Source organism: Salvia miltiorrhiza, chromosome 3 (assembly GCF_028751815.1).
Source record: "Salvia miltiorrhiza cultivar Shanhuang (shh) chromosome 3, IMPLAD_Smil_shh, whole genome shotgun sequence".
Lineage (NCBI taxonomy): Eukaryota > Viridiplantae > Streptophyta > Magnoliopsida > Lamiales > Lamiaceae > Salvia > Salvia miltiorrhiza.
In genome coordinates this window covers 4,354,037-4,375,468 of record NC_080389.1, presented here as the reverse complement: position 1 = coordinate 4,375,468, position 21,432 = coordinate 4,354,037, and the positions used below count along the sequence as shown (strand labels likewise).

The 21,432-nt window shown below is 36.1% G+C and overlaps 2 protein-coding genes across 2 annotated transcripts; both read left to right on the top strand.

The window, feature by feature from the left end:
• The first annotated feature begins 1,475 nt into the window (after window positions 1-1,475).
• On the top strand, window positions 1,476-2,993 carry LOC131016914 (auxin efflux carrier component 5-like). The gene is made up of 4 exons (XM_057945717.1): window positions 1,476-2,143; window positions 2,233-2,318; window positions 2,410-2,644; window positions 2,720-2,993. Exons 1-4 carry the CDS (start codon window positions 1,476-1,478, stop codon window positions 2,790-2,792), a joined length of 1,062 nt encoding a protein of 353 aa, XP_057801700.1. The 3' UTR covers window positions 2,793-2,993.
• Window positions 2,994-8,100: 5,107 nt separating this feature from the next.
• Window positions 8,101-9,662, top strand: LOC131016899 (GDSL esterase/lipase LIP-4-like). The gene is made up of 5 exons (XM_057945700.1): window positions 8,101-8,420; window positions 8,496-8,696; window positions 8,794-8,936; window positions 9,025-9,292; window positions 9,394-9,662. Exons 1-5 carry the CDS (start codon window positions 8,105-8,107, stop codon window positions 9,573-9,575), a joined length of 1,110 nt encoding a protein of 369 aa, XP_057801683.1. The 5' UTR covers window positions 8,101-8,104; the 3' UTR covers window positions 9,576-9,662.
• Window positions 9,663-21,432: the final 11,770 nt, after the last annotated feature.

Below are 21,432 nucleotides of genomic sequence, written 5' to 3'. Positions count from 1 at the left end.
CATTTTTGAGAAAAAGTGTGTAACATTGTAAAATACACTATTACACGATTTTTGAAAAAGTGTGTAACAGTGTATTTTACACTGTTACACACTTTTTTGCAATTACACACTTTTACGTTATTACACACTTTTCCGAAAAAGTGTGTAACAGTATTAAGGGTATAATTGTACATTTACATTAAAAAATGCTAGTTTTTCCACATTTTTATTTGGGTGGACATTTTTTCCTTTTCTTATCCAAGAAGTGCTAATTGAGCCCATTAACTCTTTATTTAATATAAATATAGTTTTCTAGCTCATAAAATATATACATAATACAGTTCGGATTATAGAATCAGAATATCGGTATTGAGCAGAAAAGTGATCTGGGCGGCGCTGGCTAGACGTTTTTTCAAGCTTGGCAGTTCACAGGTATTCATCTAAACACCCATTTGCAGCAATTAAATAATTAGAAGCATGCTAGGATTATAATCCATATATGGTAAATTATGACAATCCAAGATAGGATTAAATTTACAGTTTCGACACAGTTCTTTCGAGTTTAAAATTATTTAGGACCATTATCTTAGGGCTATTTGCAAAAATAGACCACTGTTTTTCGGACTTGCAAAAATAGGCCAATTATTTTAGTTTTTGGCATTTTTAGGCTACATTTGAGCTCAATTCAGCATTTATAGGCCACTTTTAGGGCCAAAATGTGGCCCAAAATAGCCTGATTGGGTACACATGTGGCCTAAAAATACCAAAAACTAAAATAATTGGCCTATTTTTGCAAGTCCGAAAAATAGTGGCTTATTTTTGCAAATAGCCCTAAGATAATGGCCTTAAATAATTTTAAACTCCAGTTCTTTCCGCACAGAATGCAGGTCTATCTCAATTAAGGACCACACATGCAGCAGACTGTTTTGCACTCAATTGTATTTCTTTAATATTTTTAACAGTCCTGTAACTGTTTCGTCGTCATTGAGCGACAGTTACAAAACGGAAGTAACTGTTTACTGGCTAGATGTTAATTTCTAGATGATTAGTCCCACCACTTTAATGAAAATTATCAAATAAATCCCATGGCCTCTCACGGTCTGGAAACTTGGATGCATAGCTATTATTCTTACAAAAGTATAAAAAGGATGAATATATAATACCCGGCGGCGAGGTGGCCGGAGGTGGTGAACCAACCTGGTACCCTATATAATTCCATGAAAGAATAATATAAAGAATATAATCCTTTTAGATTCACGTACAAATTATTAATTACCCTAAAGATAATATGTTTTCTTATTGATAGCAAATCAGATTTACATGAAATTTAACCAGATTTCTAATTGCATTAGAACTCTTCTTAATTTCGAATTTATGAGTGCCTATAAATATTTCTCCACAATCGTTATTTAACTTCACTTCGTTAGCAAATTTGTTTGCTATTACTTGGTGATATTCATTATTTATTTTTGTCACATCGTCAAGCAAATCAAGCAATGATAGGATGGGGAGATGTGTGGAAGGTGGTCGAGGCGATGACGCCGTTGTATGTAGCGTTGATATTGGGATACGGGTCGGTTAAATGGTGGCGAATATTGCGCGTGGAGGTGTGCGAGGCCATCAACCATCTAGTGTTTTACTTCACTTACCCATTGTTTGTGTTCGAGTTCGCCGCTCACGTGAACCCTTACACCATGAACTACCCATTGATGGCCGCCGATGTGGTTTCGAAGGTCATAATAGTGGCGGCGCTGGCGTGCTGGGCCAAGTGGTGCCCCCACGGGAGCTACTCGTGGTCGATAACTAGCTTCTCTCTCACCACTCTCACCAACTCTCTTGTGGTTGGGGTTCCCTTTCTCCAGCCCATGTACGGACAGGTGGGATTCAACCTAGTCGTTCAATCCTCGGTGTTTCAGGCGCTTGTTTGGACCACCATCCTCTTGTTCGTCTTCGAACTCAGGGATCTGCGGCGCCCTTCTCCCGCTCCTACTGATACTGATCATGATTTGGAAAACCATCCCATCACTGATGCACTTGTAGAGGAGATTATCGCACCACCGCTATCTTTGCGGAAGTTGATCAAAAAGGTCGCCCTCAAAATCGCCAAGAATCCAAACTTCTACGCTTGTATTCTCGGTCTTACTTGGGCCTTTTTATCGAACAGGTGATGCGCACTATGTATTGATTGAATGTCTGTATGCTATTAGTCACTACATATGTATTTTAAACTAATTATATGTATGGAACGTGTAGATGGCATTTTAGCATGCCGAACATCGTGGAAGAATCCGTTCTGATCTTGTCTAGAGCTGGTACTGGCACGACAATGTTCAACATGGGTGAGACTCTAACTCTGAGCGACCATCAAATTAATATGTAAATATGTATAATGAATTTATACGTATATGGGGTTTGGGGTTTGGGGTTTAGGGTTGTTCATGGCGTCTCAAGAAAAAGTGCTAGCATGTGGAGCAAAGCTCACGATAATTGGGATGGCGCTAAAATTCATTGCTGATCCGATGGCCATGGCTCTAGCTTCATTTGCTGTTGGTTTGCGTGGAGAAGTCTTGCGTGTCGCTATCATCCAGGCAGCATTGCCGCAATCCATCAACTCCTTCATCTTTGCCAAAGAATATGGATTACGTGCAGATGTTTTCAGCACCGCGTAAGTCGAAATATAATTTGTGTATTAATCTACATCTAATTTGATCTTAATTTTTTGCATGGTTCTAATTATCAGGGTTATCTTCGGCATGATTGCATCTCTACCGGTGTTAATAGGTTATTCTGCAATATTGGAATTAGTACATTGACGATGGTGGCCGAGAAAGCTGACATGTTATTCTTTTTATTTATCACTCTGAATTTTTTATGAAGTAGAAAATTATTTTTATAAAGTCTTTTCTCATGGCTACTAATATTATCATCTAGGAAGAATTTTTTGCAATTTTTTCCCAATCAATTTTCATTCAAACATGCAGTAGAATATATTAAATTATCTTTTATTTGGATCATCTTTAAAGTGGCCAAGTTGTGGCTCCAAAATCTCTCTCTTGTAGAAGGTTATTGGTTCAAATAAATTTTAAGCTTTTTTAAAAAATGAGATATATTATATAGAACAAATTTGAGGCGGGAGCATATCCTTTTCATGAAGGGGCCCGTTTCCATCAATTGAATTTGTTTTCTGGATATAAATTAACTAATGTATATAAACAGTTACTAGTGTATTACCCGTCGAAATTCGACGGGTACATATTTTTTTGTAATTTATATATTTTATGTTATTCTTATGATAATTATATAAAATAATTTTTTATGTAAATTATTTATATAATTAATTAAATTAAATTAAATTAATAATATATTTTAAATTATATTAATGTCAACAACTTTTAGCAATTAAATTATTAATTTTGTTGAGATCATAAAAATACCCATTAGTTTTCATATGAAATTTTATAAAAAGTTGACGCGTAAGAAAAAAAAAGAGTAGAAATACATATAAATTTGACATAGGTATCATATAATTCCGAACTTCTAAAATCATAACTAATTATGAAAATAATCTCGCCTGATATTTAAAAGTCCATAACTGATTTATCGAACATCGTATCATTTGGAGTTTTAAGACCAACCAAGTTGTGGGCATCAGCTCGTCGCAAACTTGACAGATCACCTCTAACTTCTGAGCATCATCTTGTCTGAAACGTATGGAGTTTTGAGCATCATCTCATCTAGAGTTTGAGAAAGCATCATCAAATATGAAATTATATTCAATCATGACTCCAATTGTCAACTATCTAACAAACATAACTCTAACAATTTAGATATTTTATTTATATATGTAATTTTATTAGTTCAAACGCTAGAGAGAAAGGAAAGAGAAGAGTTCTTAAAGCAGTAAAAGAGAGAGCGTGTGCTTTATTTCATCATCGTAGGTATTTATAGGCATTACAGTCGGGGTAAAGTAGTAAATTCGTCTGGTCATCTATTCCGCATGCTCGCCATTAAACTAATTAAGGCTATTATTAGATTATAACTTGTCAGGTCGTTGTCCCCTAATTACAGAGCTGAATTCTGTCCTAATCATCCCGCTCTGCTAGTAGCTCTAGATTTCCTTCCTTGGGGCAGACTTCTACTCTTTGGCTCCGCTCTGCTAAGTAGCTCCGCCTTCTGGCGAATTGTTTCTAGCCTGTGGCTCCGCGCTCTGACTCCAATAGCTTAGCTCTGACTCTGGATCTGGCGATTTGGCTCTGGCCCTGACTCGAATGACTTAGCTCTGACTCTGGATCTGGCGACCAAGTTGTGGCTCCAAAATCTCTCTCTTGTAAAAGGTTATTGGTTCAAATAAATTTTAAGCTTTTTTAAAAAATGAGATATATTCTATAGAACAAATTTGAGGCGGGAGCATATCCTTTTCATGAAGGGGCCCGTTTCCATCAATTGAATTTGTTTTCTGGATATAAATTAACTAATGTATATAAACAGTTATTATGCACGACACATATTTAATTAACAATATACCCTTAAAGAAATGTAACGTTTCTATAGCTAGACACAATACAAAGATATCATATATATTAGGGGTTTTTGCAAATAAAATCACGAACAATTTTGAATTTGTAATTTTAACTCTACTTTTGAAGTATGGCGAATTAAATCATAACCTTTTCAATTTTTGCAATTTTATCCCCTCAATTTTTTCCGGCCACCGGAGTGATGAGTTGTAGCTTATGTGGATTATTTTTTTTCCACGTAATTAATTTCTGACTAAAATTAAAATAAAAATCTAATTCTTTTATTTTTCTTCTTTTTCGTTGAACTTATTTCAGTATCCCCCATTTTCCTTAAACTAGTACGCCCTCCTGTGCGATGCACGGCCACGATATATTTATTTATTTTTAAAATTTGAAATTATGTAAAAATATTATTATTTATGAATCAAATTAATTAATAACAAAAAATATATTAATTTAAATATTAGTATTTGATTTAAAATAGTGTATAGTAATAATTTTATCAACTTAATGAGTAGGAGTATAATATTAAGTTCAATGAGTATTGTATAATAATAATTAAATTTACCGAAAGTTTTTTGTCATTGATTATTATTTTCTATTAAAATTAAAATTAATAAATACTTTTATAATATTGTCTTGATATTTGCTGATAATTGTGCATTATATTTTTTAATTAATATTTTTAATTTAAATATTTTTATGTATGCTTTGATAAAATAATTCAACAATTAAAAATTTTGTTTTTTAATCAAAAGAGAAGAGAAGATATATAAATTTTGTAGGAGAAAGAGATACAAATAGAAATAATATAATAACAAAATAAGGAGAAAGAGAAAAAAATAAAGAATATTGTAAAAGAGATAGGAGAGAGAAAAACAATCACTTTAAAATTTTAAATTATAATAAATTATTTATTTCAAATTCATATTTAATGAATTTTAAATCAAATTGAAGATCTTGTCATGATCTTTAACTTAAGATACACATCAAATATATTTTTATAAAAGACGGAAAAGAAGTAAAATAAAAGAATTAGGCTTTGATTTTGTTTTAATCTTAGTCAGCAATTTAATCTTAGTTAGAAATTAATTACGTGGAAAAAATAATCCACATAAACTCCAACTCATCACTCCGGTGGCTGGAAAAAAATGAGGGGACGAAATTGCAAAAATTGAAAAGGTTATGATTTAATTCGCCACACTTCAAAAGTCACGTTAAAATTACAAATTTAAAATTGTTCGTGATTTTATTTGCAAAAGCCCCTTATATATATTGATTGTTCGGCTTTAATTTGTGGATTTCTAAATACATTTTTTTTCTTTTTGTATAAAAATGATGTTTCAGTCACCAATTTTCCTGATATACAATTTTTATTCAAATTGTAGATTCTTTGTCAAGAGATTAAAATAATTTGAGACTGTCGAACTAAAATAAAATAAAAATAAAACTTAACCAAAAAATCAAAATAATCATTGAATTTAATCTATTTGTTTTTTGGTTTCCTATTTGTGTAATTAATTGCAAGAATTTTGATAGAACTCGTGAAAATCTTTAATGACATGTAATAACAAATATTTATAAGTTCTTCCACAACTAACTATATATATTACTTACAAATTGATTTAAAGATTTTTATTAAGAATCGATTTAAACACAGTTTACTTATATTCAAATTTGGTGGGTCATTCACAATCACAGCCTCATATATCAAAACCATGTGATCTGTATAACTCCAAAATGGGCAAAATCTAAATCAATTTCACAAATATTTACCATAAACGAAAATGGAAAAAATTTGACTAAGTTCATTGATTAATTTCAAAACCATGCATGTGATCTGTAAAACTCCACAATGGCCAAAATTTAAATAATGGATTTTGATTCCTTTTATTTTATATTAATTTTTAATAAATGAATAGTTTATTACGATTTCATAAAGAAGTTATTAATTTTAGTTCGAATAAAACTTAATTTAGGCCCGATTGCATTTTTCTTCTACTCCACATTTTTATACCAAGATAAAATTAACCATGCATAAACAAAATCACGAAAAATATTGGTACCCATTTCAGCACATTCTCGGCTCCCATCATCAATCTAATGCTACATCCCACACGCACACTCACTCTCTCTCTCTCTCTCTCTCTAGATTTTAAATCTGATATCTCTTTCTCTCTCACCCCATACTAAGGGGGGTGTATTCGTTGTGGATTTCCACAGACTTTAAAAAGTCCATGGAATTTAAATTCCATGGAATTCACATAGATTCCAGACGACTTTGAAAGAATTCGTGGTTGGATTTCACCTCGATTTTCACTGATTTTCGAAGACTTTACGGGATAATTTTTGAATTGAATTCCATGAAACCAGCGCCCGCGGAAAACCAGCGCCCGCTAGAAGAGACCTAGCGCCCGCAGAGTCCCTGCACTCGCTGGAAACCCAGCGACCGCGGCAATCCAGCGGCCGCTGGAGTTGTGAAAATGACTTGTTCTGTGTTGTAACATCAAAGCATGGAATTATGGATATTGAGCTATATATAATCCTTAAATGTCTCTCTCTATATATATATATATTTTGTACTATCATATTGCATATATATGTTTCAAGTCAAGTAAGATACGAATTTCAATTCTTGTCCATTCCCAAGCTATTGTGTTTGATTAGTAGACGCCTCGATTTTTGCATAGAACATAATCCATCACACTTACTGTGGGCTCTATCCATGTGCTGGGCAACATGGACTTTGGATGAAGCACTCCCCCGCCATAACTCAGCGCTCGCTGACTTTCATGGATCTCATATACCATCAATCATGACTCTCAGCGCTCGCTGGCTTCCAGCGCTCGCTGGCTTCTTGGCCGCGGGCGCTGGAACTCAGCGCTCGCTTAAAACTTCATGGATTTCAATTCTCGTGGTTCTTGGCCGGATTTCATCGTGTGTATTTTTTGGATGAAATCCATGAAAGTCATTCCGGATTTTAAGTCAATGGAATAACGAATACACCTAGATTTGTATGGATTTTAAAAAGTCTTGAACGAATACACCCAGATTTATATGGACTTTTAAAAGTCTTAAACGAATACACCCAGATTTCTGCAGACTTTTAAAAGTCTTGAACGAATACACCCAGACTTTTAAAATTCATAGAAATCCATCAAATTCCACAACGAATACACCCCTCTAAGTTTCCTATTTCCCCTCTCTCTGTGATGGATGGCTGAAAAGCAACCTTGCCATCTTGATTACCTATTTGGCTATTTTAAATTTATTAGAATAGACCAATCACATATATAGTACTCACTTTATTTCTTTTCAGTTTTCCCATTTTCCATTTTGTGATTCTAATAGGTAATATTGATATGAAACTCTCCATGCATTCAATCTTGATGGAGACAATCAGATCCTCTTTCTCTCTCTCTCTCTCTCTCTCGATCACCCCTTACAACGTGTTTCCCCTCTCTCTGTCTTCACCAAACTTTCTTAACCCAATGTTGCAATAAGAGTTTGGTGAGCCGATTTAATGATAGTAAATAAAGTGAATTTGCATGCATCAGCTCTTCTTCTTCTACTTGGATAATTATCTCTATTTAAACAAGACGCGAGTAATGCTTTTAAGCCATCGCATTCTCTCCTTTTGCATCTTCCAATCCTTTTCAGCTAAAAAAAACAAGAAAATGTATTACTCTAGCAAAATCTCCCTTGCTCTCGTGTGCTTCTTCTTCCTTGGCTTCGGCACTGCCACGGCGACGGCGGCCGCTTGCAGCAACGAACCACTAATATTCAACTTCGGAGACTCCAACAGCGACACCGGTGGCGCTTCTGTTCTTTCAGGGCGGGAGCTCGAGTTCCCGGAGGGGCGAACATTCTTTCACGAGCCAACCGGCCGTGCAAGCGACGGTCGCCTCATCCTCGACTTCTTATGTGAGTTTCCCTCCTCAACTCAACTCAGTATTATATGTTATATTTATAACTAATGTGACGATGGTGCGTGTGCAGGCGAGAGTCTGGAGACGAAGTTCTTGACCCCGTATCTGGAGCTCTTCACTCCGGACTTCTCAAACGGCGTCAACTTCGCCTTGGGCGGCGCCGACTCTCGCCTGGGAAGAACCAACATCAATTCCGTTGCCTACACGCTGGGGAACGAAATTGCCGAATTCAGTCGGTTCCGAAACGTCACCATTCGCCGCGGCTCTCTTGGTAATTAATCAAGCACGACGTTCATGCTTCATTAATTGATAAGTAGAACTCATGGATTAATTAATGTAATAACTTGGTTTGAAATTGTTGTGGACAGATGCAGGGCAAGTGAAATCTGCTCTGTTCATGTTGGATATCGGCCAAAACGATATCCAATTCGACAGCAATACCAAAACTCTCCAACAAGTGCTCGACGGAGACGTCCCCGCAATCGTCTCCAACATTGGGAAGGCTATGCAGGTAATTAACTCATTAAATAATCTCTCTTGCTAATTAATATATATAACTTTTAACTATAATCTAATATTTCTCTTTTTTCTTCATGCAGATGCTATACCAGCTGGGCGGGAGAAATTTCTGGGTGCACAACACGGGGCCGTTGGGCTGTTTGCCTTCCAACGTAGCCCTCATAAATGCATCCACGGCGGTCGATGAGTACGGCTGCGTTTCCGACAAGAACAAAGCAGCTGCCGCCTTCAACTCCCAGCTTGAGCGTCGCTGTCGGGAGCTGCGGTCGGAGATGGGCGACGCCACCATCGTCTACGTTGACATCTACTCCATCAAGTTGGACTTGATCGTCAACGCGACATCCTATGGTGAGAATGTTTTTTTTTTTTTTTTTTTTTTTTTTCATTTTGTAGCTAATTAATTTATATATAAAAGTTATATATTAATTGTGATTGATCGATCGATGCAGGGTTCGAGAATCCATTCGTGCAGTGCAAGCCTAAGGGGCAGAGTGTGTGCCCGGAGGGGTCGCGGTATGTGAACTGGGATGGATTTCATTACACAGAGGCGGCTAATATGTTGGTTGCCTCTAAAATAATTTCCACCGCTTTCTCTACTCCACCTCTTCCATTTCAATTTTTTTGCAATTAATCTACTCTTGTCTTGTCGTCTCCACTACATTTGTAATAATCTTCCGCCTTTGCTTATGGAATTTAATCTGATATATCTATTATGTCATGGTTATAGTTGTATGCATCTTTGACTTTTCCTTTTTCCTAGTGTAGCAATCTCTTCACTTGAAACGTCTTTCCAACTTTGGAGAGGGATTCAAAAAAATTACTATGAATTTTAGTAATTCATCCACCTTCATACTATGTAGAATTTACCGTGACAATAAAAAAATGGCAATTGCTACGGTGCAATAAATCTCCACCTAATCGTAGAATCTTTTAATTAATGACAATTTTTATTTTATTAAGTGACATTTATTTTAAATAAAATAATAGTTTTGTCTGTGTTAACATAATAATAAAGTAATTAATATTTGATATTAAAGGTCTTGAATTAGAATTCGTTGTGATGCAACCAGTAAAATTTGTATTAATTCACAATTAATATTGCTATCATTATCATTAACTACGTCGTCACTTTGTCCATGCAAAATTGCAATAGTGAAGTTGGATTTTTCTTCCACCTAAATACTTTGAATCTACGCACAAATTCATTGAGGTTATTCGTTATTCTGTTATCATATTTTGTAATGCATAACATAAATTAAACTTTTTCGAATTTGTGAGTTTTTAAAGTGAAAACGTGAGTTGAGATTATTTTTTGAAAATATATAAAAATCGAGGACATAAACTATGATTGAATGAAATAGAGGAGGACATAAACTATGATTAACTCAATGACAATAGCTAAAAAATATAACCTAAAAAGTAAATCATATATGTATGCATATTGTACGAAATTGCAAGTATTATTAAATCATAAACTATGAATAATTTTGTAAAATCCAAGTATTATTAATTCCATAATATGTTCAAAAAACATTAATAATTCCGTAATTACAAAAATTGCACCATTTAATTTCCAAACTCGATCAGAACAAATTAATTGATTGAAAATGGGCATGTTCCAGTAAAAAAAAAAGTTAAAAAAATATATAAATTAAAGAAGGGTTAAGTACCTATTTTCCCCCAATGTTGACACCCCTATCGCATTTAACACCCTAATGGAGTTAACGTTGTTTATTACCTCAACGTGTCAAAAGTGAAAAGAATCACCCCCACATTTTAACGGTGCTTAACTCCGTTAAAGCTTCGCTTTGGAAGACCGTTAAATGTGGGGGGCGATTTGCTTCAGTTTTGACACGTTGAGGCAGTAAACAACTCCAATGTTAAAGCTATAGGAATGTCAATATTGGGAGAGAAATTGGTACTTAACCAATTAAAGAATGACTATTTCTGAAAAATGTACAGCCAATTTATGTGGATGGAATGGAATTACCTGACATATAATTAAATCCAATTTATTAATAGAAATTAGGTTGAGGTCAAGTGAACGACCTAACTCGCCAATATTCAATTTAGAAAAATGTAGCTTACCGTTTATCTCTCATAAAATAGCTAGGAATTTATATAGTAGTGTATGCCATATATATTATAAATACAGTTTGAATTAAAGATGAAAGTGATGTTTTCGTTGGTGGCCCAATAACTTTAATTTTGGTCAGGCTTGACGGAATTTCATGATAAAATTCGCCTAATAGTTGCTATCTCAATTTATAGATTGTGGTTGTGTTTTTTAATCAAAAAATTCTGATGAGACCTAGTTCAAGTAGCCGATATAGCTTGCTACAAAACCACCGATAATTGTTGTAATAAACTGCTGACAATGACCTCTGTGGTCCAAATCGATATAAATACGGAACCAAATTTGCACTAAGGATGAAGATTCCTTATAGGGGATCAAAAGAACGGCTCCATTCGCGGAGGCGAACATAGCTCCAACACAGCTTTTATCTTAGCCATAGGGACACTGCCATAAATGCTGCAGTTCATGCTTGCATATCCGCAAACGGGCGCGGTTTATCCCCTCTGCCAAGTATCAAAGCTGTTAGAGTATTTTCATACTTATTTAATTGTCATTGAGTAGACAATAAGTGTATAAAGATTTCATGATCTGGATTGAACTGTTTCTTCGAGAGTTGATTCAAGAATTCTACAGTCTGTTCCTTGTTGGGTTGCTTTTTCGGTCTCATGTTTCTAGCAGTTTTCTTTCCCTGCGGGTTTTTAGTTTGAGATAGGCTTGGGCCTTCAAGTTTGCTAAGGAGTCTTTATTCCTAGGGCTTTTATGAACCCTATTCAGTGTCGCCTCAAGTAATCCCTTCGATGAGCCGCCGTCTGGAGCCTGCACACCGCCAAGAGCCCAAACTTCCAAGAGCCCAAACTTCTTCTAGGGTTTGGCTATATATTGGTGATGAAGAGATTTCGAATTGGCTGCTGATTTTCGTGCAATTCTACTGCTTATCAAGAGTATTTTTGTGGGTATTATTCAGGGCACACGTTTCATGTAAGTGTGTTCTAGTTTGTGGCTTATTTCATCCTGTAAGCGTTGTGGGTTGGTTTAGTACTTTGATTCCTTGCTCCAGCCTGTTGGAGTAAGTTTATTTGTTGGGTTTGAGCGTTGAATGTGTAGCAAGCTTAGAGAGAGAGTTGTTAATTTGCAGGGCAGGTGAAATCTGCTCCGTTCATGTTGGATATCGGCCAAAACGATAACCAATTCGACATCATATATACCAAAACTCTTCAACAAGTGCTCGACAGAGACGTCGTCCCCGCAATCGTCTCTAACATTGGGGAGGCTATGCAGGTTAACTCATTAAATAATCTCTCTTGCTAAGTATAACTTTTAACTACTCCCTCCGTCCCACTCCAAATATTTTATTTTCTATTTTGGGTTGTCTCATTTTCTTTTTTGGCAACACACTCCCTCTCTATACTTAATATTTAAACAATTTTCACCAATCCACTTTATATATTTTATACCCAACTTTATCTACTTTATACAAATTTCTTAATCTTCGTGGAGACATTTAGAGCGGGACGGAGGGTATAATCTACTATTTCTCTTTTTTCTTCATGCAGAAGCTATGCCAACTGGGTGGGAGAAATTTCTGGGTACATAACACGGGGCCGTTGGGCTGTTTGCCTTCCAACGTAGCCCGCATAAATGCATCCACAACGGTCGACGAGTACGGCTGCGTTTCCGACAGCAACAAAGCAGCTGCCGCCTTCAACTAAAATATTAAACTTATGTGTTTATTCCACCGTTTTTATGTAATCGGTCAAATTTGGAATTAGTTATTTGTAGTCATTATTACCAGATAATTTATCTTTATAATTTTTTTTAAAATGTTCATGTATAATTAATTGTGTGAAAAATATATATATTATTCCCTCCGTCAGTGAAACATCTTTCTAAGAAATAAGAAGACTTGGCGCAAACAAGAGTCAGAGTGTTGATCAGTTTTAAATTCGAGGGGGGGGGGGGATGTAGCATGAGATTGATAATGAGAGGGTGCTGAAATGCGTACCAAATGTGATTTTGTTTATGGTGAAAAAAAATTGCCTAAAATAATTTTTATCGTACCAAATATAGACTAACTAAATGCGTACCAAATGTGATTTTGTTTATGGTGAAAAAAATTATTTTTTCCTAAGATGTTTATAACAATTAATTAAGGTTATAAGATTTATACATTTAACTCTATGCTCGAATTAAACATCCTATATTTTAAGGGGGGTGTATTCGTCGTGGAATTTGATGGATTTATATGGATTTTAAAAGTCTGGGTGTATTCGTTCAAGACTTTTAAAAGTCTGCAGAAATCTGGGTGTATTCGTTCAAGACTTTTAAAAGTCTGCAGAAATCTGGGTGTATTCGTTCAAGACTTTTTAAAATCCATACAAATCTAGGTGTATTCGTTATTCCATTGACTTAAAATCCGGAATGACTTTCATGGATTTCATCCAAAAAATACACACGATGAAATCCGGCCAAGAACCACGAGAATTGAAATCCATGAAGTTTTAAGCGAGCGCTGAGTTCCAGCGCCCGCGGCCAAGAAGCCAGCGGCCGCTGCACCCAGCGCCCGCTCATATATATATATATATATATATATATATATATATCATAAGGCCAGCGCTGGCTGGAACCCAGCGCTCGCTGGGTGTCCAGCGCTGGCCTACAACCAAGCATCAAAGAATAAAAATTCAGCAAACATGATCAAAAAGTCCAAATAGCGAAATAGGGGGTGAAATAGAACCTTACAAATTGAGGATTTTAGCTTGGCAAACATTGGAATTCCAGCCGAGAGAGGAGTAGACGTCAACATAATTATTCAAATGCTTCTCCTGACTCGACATCCATGCAAATACCACAACTATTCCTTCCACTTTCCCCTCCTCCTTTCTTCGCCAATAATAACTTCCTCCTAATCCCCACATCCTCCAAACTATTCCCACAATGTTAGGATTTTAAGGCTTCCTCGAACACTGAGAGCGGAATATTGCAAAGTTGAAGAGGTTTTTGGCTGGGCTCAAGATAATTTGATGGGGCAATCAATAATCCTCATGCTTCAACTTCAAACAATGCTGCTTATTCCCAGCGCTCGCTGGGAATAACATTATATAACTTATTCCCAGCGCTCGCTGGAACCCAGCGGTCACTGGGTTTCCAGCACTCGCTGGGTTTCCAGCGGTGCTGGGACTCAGCGGGCGTTGGTTTTCATGGAATTCAATTCCAGATTTATCCCGTAAAGTCTTCGAAAATCAGTGAAAATCGGGGTGAAATCCAACCACGAATTCTTTGAAAGTCGTTTGGAATCTATGTGAATTCCATGGAATTTAAATTCCATGAACTTTTTAAAGTCTGTGGAAATCCACAACGAATACACCCCCCTAAATCACGTACTTTCATTTATTTGGAGTTTTATGGATCACATGCATGGTTTCGATAAGGCGGTGAATGACCCACCAAATTTAGATATTAATAAACTTTATTTAAACACAAAAACTCTCGTAAAACCAGTTTTATGGTAAAACCACTTTCACAATAAACTACTTCAACATATAAATGATACTTTAAAATGTTAAAGTATCATTTGTATGTTGAAGTAGTATTATTGTGAAGACGGTTTCATCGCAAAACCAGTTTCACAGGAGACCGGCCACCTCTTATTTAAATAGACCATTCATAAAAATATTTAAATTAATTTTGTACTTCCTCTGTTCCATTAATCTTGGTCTATTTTTTGGGCACGGATATTATGAAAGTTAAATTAATGGAGTAAAGGAATAAAGTTGATGGCTCACATGTTTAAGAAAAAGTAATTGTATGTTAATAATCTTTTAAATTTGTTTGCCTTTATTTCCCCGAGCCAATTTTTTACGATAGTTCGTATGATTTATTTTTATGTTCAAGTAGAATTTTAATTTTAGGATTAAAATTCGATCACTGATTATAATAAATATTTTTTCTCTTTTTATTGATTCAATAACAAATATATTGAAAGCATATAAAAAATGATCTCTCTGTGTTTTTTAAAAAGTTAAATCTATCTTCTATAAGAATAAATTGATTTCTATTATTATTTTGAAAGATTTTTCATCCTTTTTTGAAAGTTGGACTGGGCTATGAGCTTAACTATATAGATATTAGGTTAAAGTATATTTGATACATATATATAGAACAAATTTTTGGGGTTGCACAGCCCAGTGCAGCCCTAAGGAAGATCCGCCCATGGGTGGAAATGCACAATTGGTCTAAGCATCTTCTGATTAATGTAGTATTGATTATTAGAAAATAAGCAAAGGGAAATTAATGTAGTATTGACCTTAAATTTTCATTTCTGAATAAATTTGTGCAAGAACTATTTTTTTCTTCTTCAATATAATTCGAAGCGTTTTTATGCAACATAATATAGAACATGTTTATAAATAAAATGAATCAATATGTATCTTGGAAATCTATTTGTTTTAAATATATATATGCAAAATCTTTATTCACCATACTTGATTATATAATACTATATGCCGATATGAAAACTATAGAATGTACTTAACTATAATAATTAATGAAATATTAGGAATTCGTATTTGAAACACTATATAAATATGAAGGAAAAGACTATTCAATATATAATTTCAGTGCAAGCATTCATCATCAAAATGTTTAACATGGCTACTCGAAAGTCGATTTTTATGATCATGTTTTTGTTAATGATAGGTGATGGTTAGCATCTCTTCCTCTAACGTGTTCTGAGCTTGCTTCTTTTATTCAAGTAGGAAATTTTATTAGACTTATACTATAGTGCTTTTTATAGATTATTCAAATAACATGATAAGGCTTTAAAGATAAAAATTTTATGATTTCTTTTCTATTTTATAATTCTCGTACTTTTATGGAACGACTTGAAAGTATTGAAGTTGTATTTATTCAACTAAAAATACTATTAATTGGTTAATTTACCAACTAAAAGTACTACTCCCTCCGTCCCACGAAGCATGACACAGTTTCCTTTTTGGTCTGTCCCACGAAGCATGACACGTTTCTAAAAATGGCAAAAAATTTATCCTTTATTCACATTTTCACTTTTTCACATACCACACTTAACACACAAAATACTAATTTCTTAATTCCCGTGCCGAAAGAACTGTGTCATTCTTCATGGAACAGAGGGAATATATTCTAAGAAATGGACTTCAATCTTGAATTTATATTCTTGAACTTGTTCCTTTTAGTTTTATATGTATTTGATATGTTTTTCTTTTTCGGATAAATGCAGTAAAAATGTCATTAGGAAAATGCGCGTTGCGTGAGGACTGTAAAATTAAGTGCAATAAAGGTTCTCCATTATGCCTAAATGGAGTTTGCATTTGCCCCGACGAGCAAAAAACATTCAGTGATTATGGTAATTTTAATACTCCCTCTGTCCCACAAAGCATGACACAGTTTCCTTTTTGGTCTGTTCCACGAAGCATGACACGTTTCTAAAAATGGCAAAAAATTTACCCTTTATTTACATTTTCACTTCTATCACACTTAACATACAAAATACCAATTTCTTAATTTTCGTGCCGAAAAGAACTGTGTCATGCTTAATGGGACGCATGGAGTATTTTTGTTTATGTTGAATTTAATTCTTAATATACTAATTCCTTTTATTGTTGAAGGACCTGCGTGTGACAGCGACGCAGAGTGTGCCTCGTATAATTGCTTCGCAACACAACAGTTTGATATTAATATGGGGGTTTGCGCCTGCCTCATACAATTAGATTCAGAAAGAGGTGATGTACGATGCACAAACAAATGCGAGGTCCAGTGTTATCGAGGATTTTGCATGTGTTTTGATTCGACCGATTTATAAAAAAAAAGGATAAAATCATCTTATAATGTTTTTCAACAATATCGAATAAATTTAAATCTTGATGTAGACGAAGCGTTACTATTTTTTTGCATTTATCTTACTTATGATGGAGATGAAGCATCGTTATGTTTTAAAAGTTTGTCGAAAATCAGCTTCTTCATATTGCCCATTTCTACCACTTCATGTCTTGTTTCATCAATGTATCGTCCAAGTCACAAAACAAGCAAAAATAAAGCGAAAAAAAAAAACTCGATCTAGATTTAGACACAAACAAAAAAGTACAAATCTGAACTTATGAATTGTTGAATTATGAAGATAACTGCATATTGAGATAGAGATTATGAATGAAAAGCTATTTCCATTATACTGCATTCTCCCTTATATAGGGTTTGTTACAGACGGTGTTTATGCACCAATGATACATGAGATAACTTACTCTAACAGAAAGGATAACCACCTATCAGCTAGCTAACTAATTCGAAACTAATCACTTTATTCAATACAACCCCGACTCAACCTAAGCTAGCCATTTTCAAGTGGATATTTCTGAACAAGATACTGAAATCGTGAAATAGACAGCGGCTTTGTGAGAATGTCGGCCAACTGATCTTCCGATGGAACATAGCGCACATCTAGTTCCTTTTGAAGTACTTTATCGCGAACGAAATGAGTGTCAATTTCTATGTGCTTTGTGCGAGCATGCAGCACTGGGTTGGATGCTATGGCAGCAGCGCTCTTGTTATCACACCACAGGATAGGAGTATGGTGAATAGCAAATCCTAGCTCGCGAAGAAGAGACTGAATCCAGACCACCTCTGCAGCAGAATCAACTAGAGAGCGGTATTCAGACTCAGTGGAGCTACGAGACACCACTCCTTGTTTCTTGGAGCTCCAAGATAGGAGATTTGATCCAAGAAATACGCAATAGCCACCCGTGGATTTTCTGTCATCTAGAGAGCCGGCCCAATCTGCATCAGAAAAAACTTGAAGATGAAGAAAGGATGAGGGAGTGAACTTAAGTGATTGATTTATGGTGCCTTTAAGATATCGAAGCAGCCGCTTGCAAGCTTTCCAGTGGTTTTGAGTGGGTTTGGTGAGAAATTGGCTAAGTTTGTTAACTATGAAGGCAATGTCTGGTCTGGTTAGGGTTAGATATTGGAGAGCACCTATGGTGCTTCTATAGAGAGTTGGATTAGGAAAAGAAGGGCTATCAGACTGAGAGAGTTTTGTGCTTATATCATATGGAGAGGGTTGTGGGTTACAGTCGACAAGATTTGTTTTTGAGAGAAGGTCATGGATGTATTTGGATTGATTTAAAAGAAAGGAGTTGGTAGAGGTTTTGAACACATGGATACCAAGGAAAAAATTCACAGACCCAAGAGTTTTAAGGGCAAATTTTTGCGAGAGGGATTGTATAAACTGAGATATGAGAGTAGTGTCTTCCCCTGTGACTAAGATGTCATCTACATACACCAGTAGGATGGGAAGCTTGCCATTTTTTCGCATAAAGAATAGAGAATGATCTGATGTAGAATATTGAAATCCATAGCTGATAAGATATTGCTTGAGCTTATCATACCAAGCCCTGGGAGCCTGTTTCAAGCCATAAAGAGATTTATTTAGCTGATAAACATGATGAGGCTTGGTAGAATCGACAAAGCCTTCTGGCTGCTGCATATAAACAGGTCTGTCCAAGGTGCCATTTAGAAAGGCATTGTTGATGTCTAGTTGTTGAATGTCCCATTTAAAATTTGCTGCAAGAGAGAATAGCAGTCTGACAGAAACAGGCTTCACTACTGGACTGAATGTGTCTAAGAAATCGATACATGCTCTCTGTTGAAAACCCTTAGCTACGAGTCTGGCCTTGAGCCTATCCACAGTACCATCTGCATTCTGTTTCACTCGAAAAACCCATTTGCACTGTATGAGATTCATATCAGAGGAATAGGGAATGAGTTCCCAAGTAGATTTTTCAGTAATAGCAGACATTTCTTTTTTCCATAGCTGCCAACCAACCAGGATGTGTGAGAGCTTCTGAGACAGAAACAAGAATTATAGCAGTAACAACAGTCTTACCTGAGTCAGTGATGTGAGCTGTGAAGACTTTTGGTTTGGATATACCACTTTTTGCTCTTGTGCGCATATGATGAGTGTTTGTGATTTGAGGTGGGGAAGTAGTAGAGGAAGATGAGCTGCGAGGTGGAGAGGGATTTTGGATATGATTGTGTATAGGGTGATGTGGAGGTGATGATGTTTGTGAAGAGCTGGAGGTGGAGGTAGAGGAAGGAGGAGTATTATGAATTGGAATAGGTGTGGGAAGATGAGTTGGAATAGGAAGTTGATGAGTGCAGATGGAGGTGGGAGAGATATGTTAAAACATAGTATTATCATTTTAGGATTGAACCTAGAACAAAGAAGGATAGAAGAAGGATAGAAGAAGATTGTATATTTCTTTTTTTTCTTGATATTTCTTGCTTATACAATCATCCCCTTTTATAGTATTAAGAAGGGAGCTGATATTCTAAAACATCATGAGGATCCCTACAACATCATGAGGATCCCTATAATTAAGGGATCCTTGATTATCTTTTGACTAACTTTACATGCTGCTTTTTCTTTTGACTAACTTTGGAATCTTATTCTCAACACTCCCCCTCAAGTTGAGTGACGGGATTTCCGATACTCAACTTGGAAAGAACTTCTGAAAAACTTTTGAAGTCCACAGCCTTGGTTAAGATATCAGCGAGCTGATCTTCGGACCTCACAAACGGGAGCTCCACAATCTTTTCCTCAATCTTTTCCTTGATAAAGTGCCTATCCACTTCTACATGTTTAGTTCTATCATGTTGAACTGGGTTCTCAGATATGCTGATGGCAGCCTTGTTGTCGCAGTACATTTGGCACGTCTTTGTTGGGTGTAGGCCTAATTCCATCAATAATCTTCTTAGCCAAAGGACTTCGGTTAACCCACTCTTGATTCCTCTGAATTCTGATTCTGCACTTGAGAGAGCAACCACCTTTTGTTTCTTGCTTCTCCATGAGACTAGATTTCCTCCCACAGATGCAAAGTATCCAGCAGTTGACTTTCTGTCATTCGGGTTTCCTGCCCAGTCAGCATCGGTGTAAGCTTGTATCTCAAGATGTCCAGTCTTTTTGAATAGCACTCCATAGTCAAAGGTCTTCTTCAAATATCTCACAATTCTGAGCGCAGCTTCCATGTGGTCAGCCTGTGGTTGGTGCATGAATTGACTAACAACACCAACAGCATAAGCAATGTCAGGTCGAGTATGAGATAGGTAGATAAGTTTCCCTACCAGACGCTGATATTGTCCTCGATCGGCTAACTGAGCTCCTTCCACAATTTGTAGCCCATGATTTATAATAATAGGAGTTTCTGCTGGCTTGCAATCTAGCATTCCAGTTTCAGCTAGGAGATCTAGAGTATACTTTTTCTGGTTGATGAAGATCCCCTTCTTTGATCTGAGAACTTCAATTCCGAGGAAGTATTTTAGTTTTCCTAAGTCCTTCATTTCGAACTCTTTGAACAAGCTTTCTTTCAACTTCTGAATCTCCTCTGTGTCATCCCCTGTTATGATCATGTCATCAACATAAATGACCAAACAAGAGATCAAATCACCTCGTTTCTTTAAGAATAAGGTGTGATCTGAGTTGCTTTGCTGGTACCCAAACTTCTTCATGGCTGCGGTGAATCTTCCAAACCAAGCTCTGGGAGACTGCTTGAGCCCATATAAGGTTTTCTTCAACTTGCAAACCTCACCTTCTCCAAAATCTCCTGAAAAACCTTGAGGCACCTCCATGTAGACTTCCCTCTCTTCTTCAAGCTCTCCATGAAGGAAATCATTTGTAACATCGAACTGATGAAGATCCCAGTCTTTATTAGCAGCAATTGAGAGGAGTACTCTGACAGTGTTCATTTTTGCAACAGGTGAGAAGGTCTCCTCATAGTCGATCCCATACATCTGTGTGTATCCTTTTGCGACCAATCGAGCTTTGTAACGCTCAATAGATCCATCCGGTCTCCTTTTGATTGTGAAGACCCATTTGCATCCTACAGTTTTCTTCCCCTTTGGTAGTCTACACTTCTCCCATGTATGGTTTCGATTTAGTGCACCTATTTCGTTCTTCATGGCATCTCTCCAATGTGGAATCTTTAAAGCCTGTTCCGCATTTTTCGGGATCTCTTCGTCATACAAAGCTACTTCATAGGCAGCTGCAGTTTTTGAAAGGTTCCCTTTGGCGATACCCCCAATAGAATATCGAGAATTTCTCCCAGCTTTTTCGGGGGTGTATCGTTTCGGAGGAACACCTCGTGTACTCCTTGGCGGTAGCACATATCTCCCCCTATCTTCCTCTGCTGTACACATATTTTCCTGTTCCACTTCTTCATCTTGAAAGATAGGATTAGTAAGCTCGGAAGGTAAGATGGTGGGTTCAGACATTCTTACCCCAGATATCAGATTAGGAGAAGATCTAGGCGACTCATGTAGTGGATTGGATTGTTCATATGTAGATGAAGAATGCTCGGTGGCCAGGTTAACTTCCTCTGTTGGATCT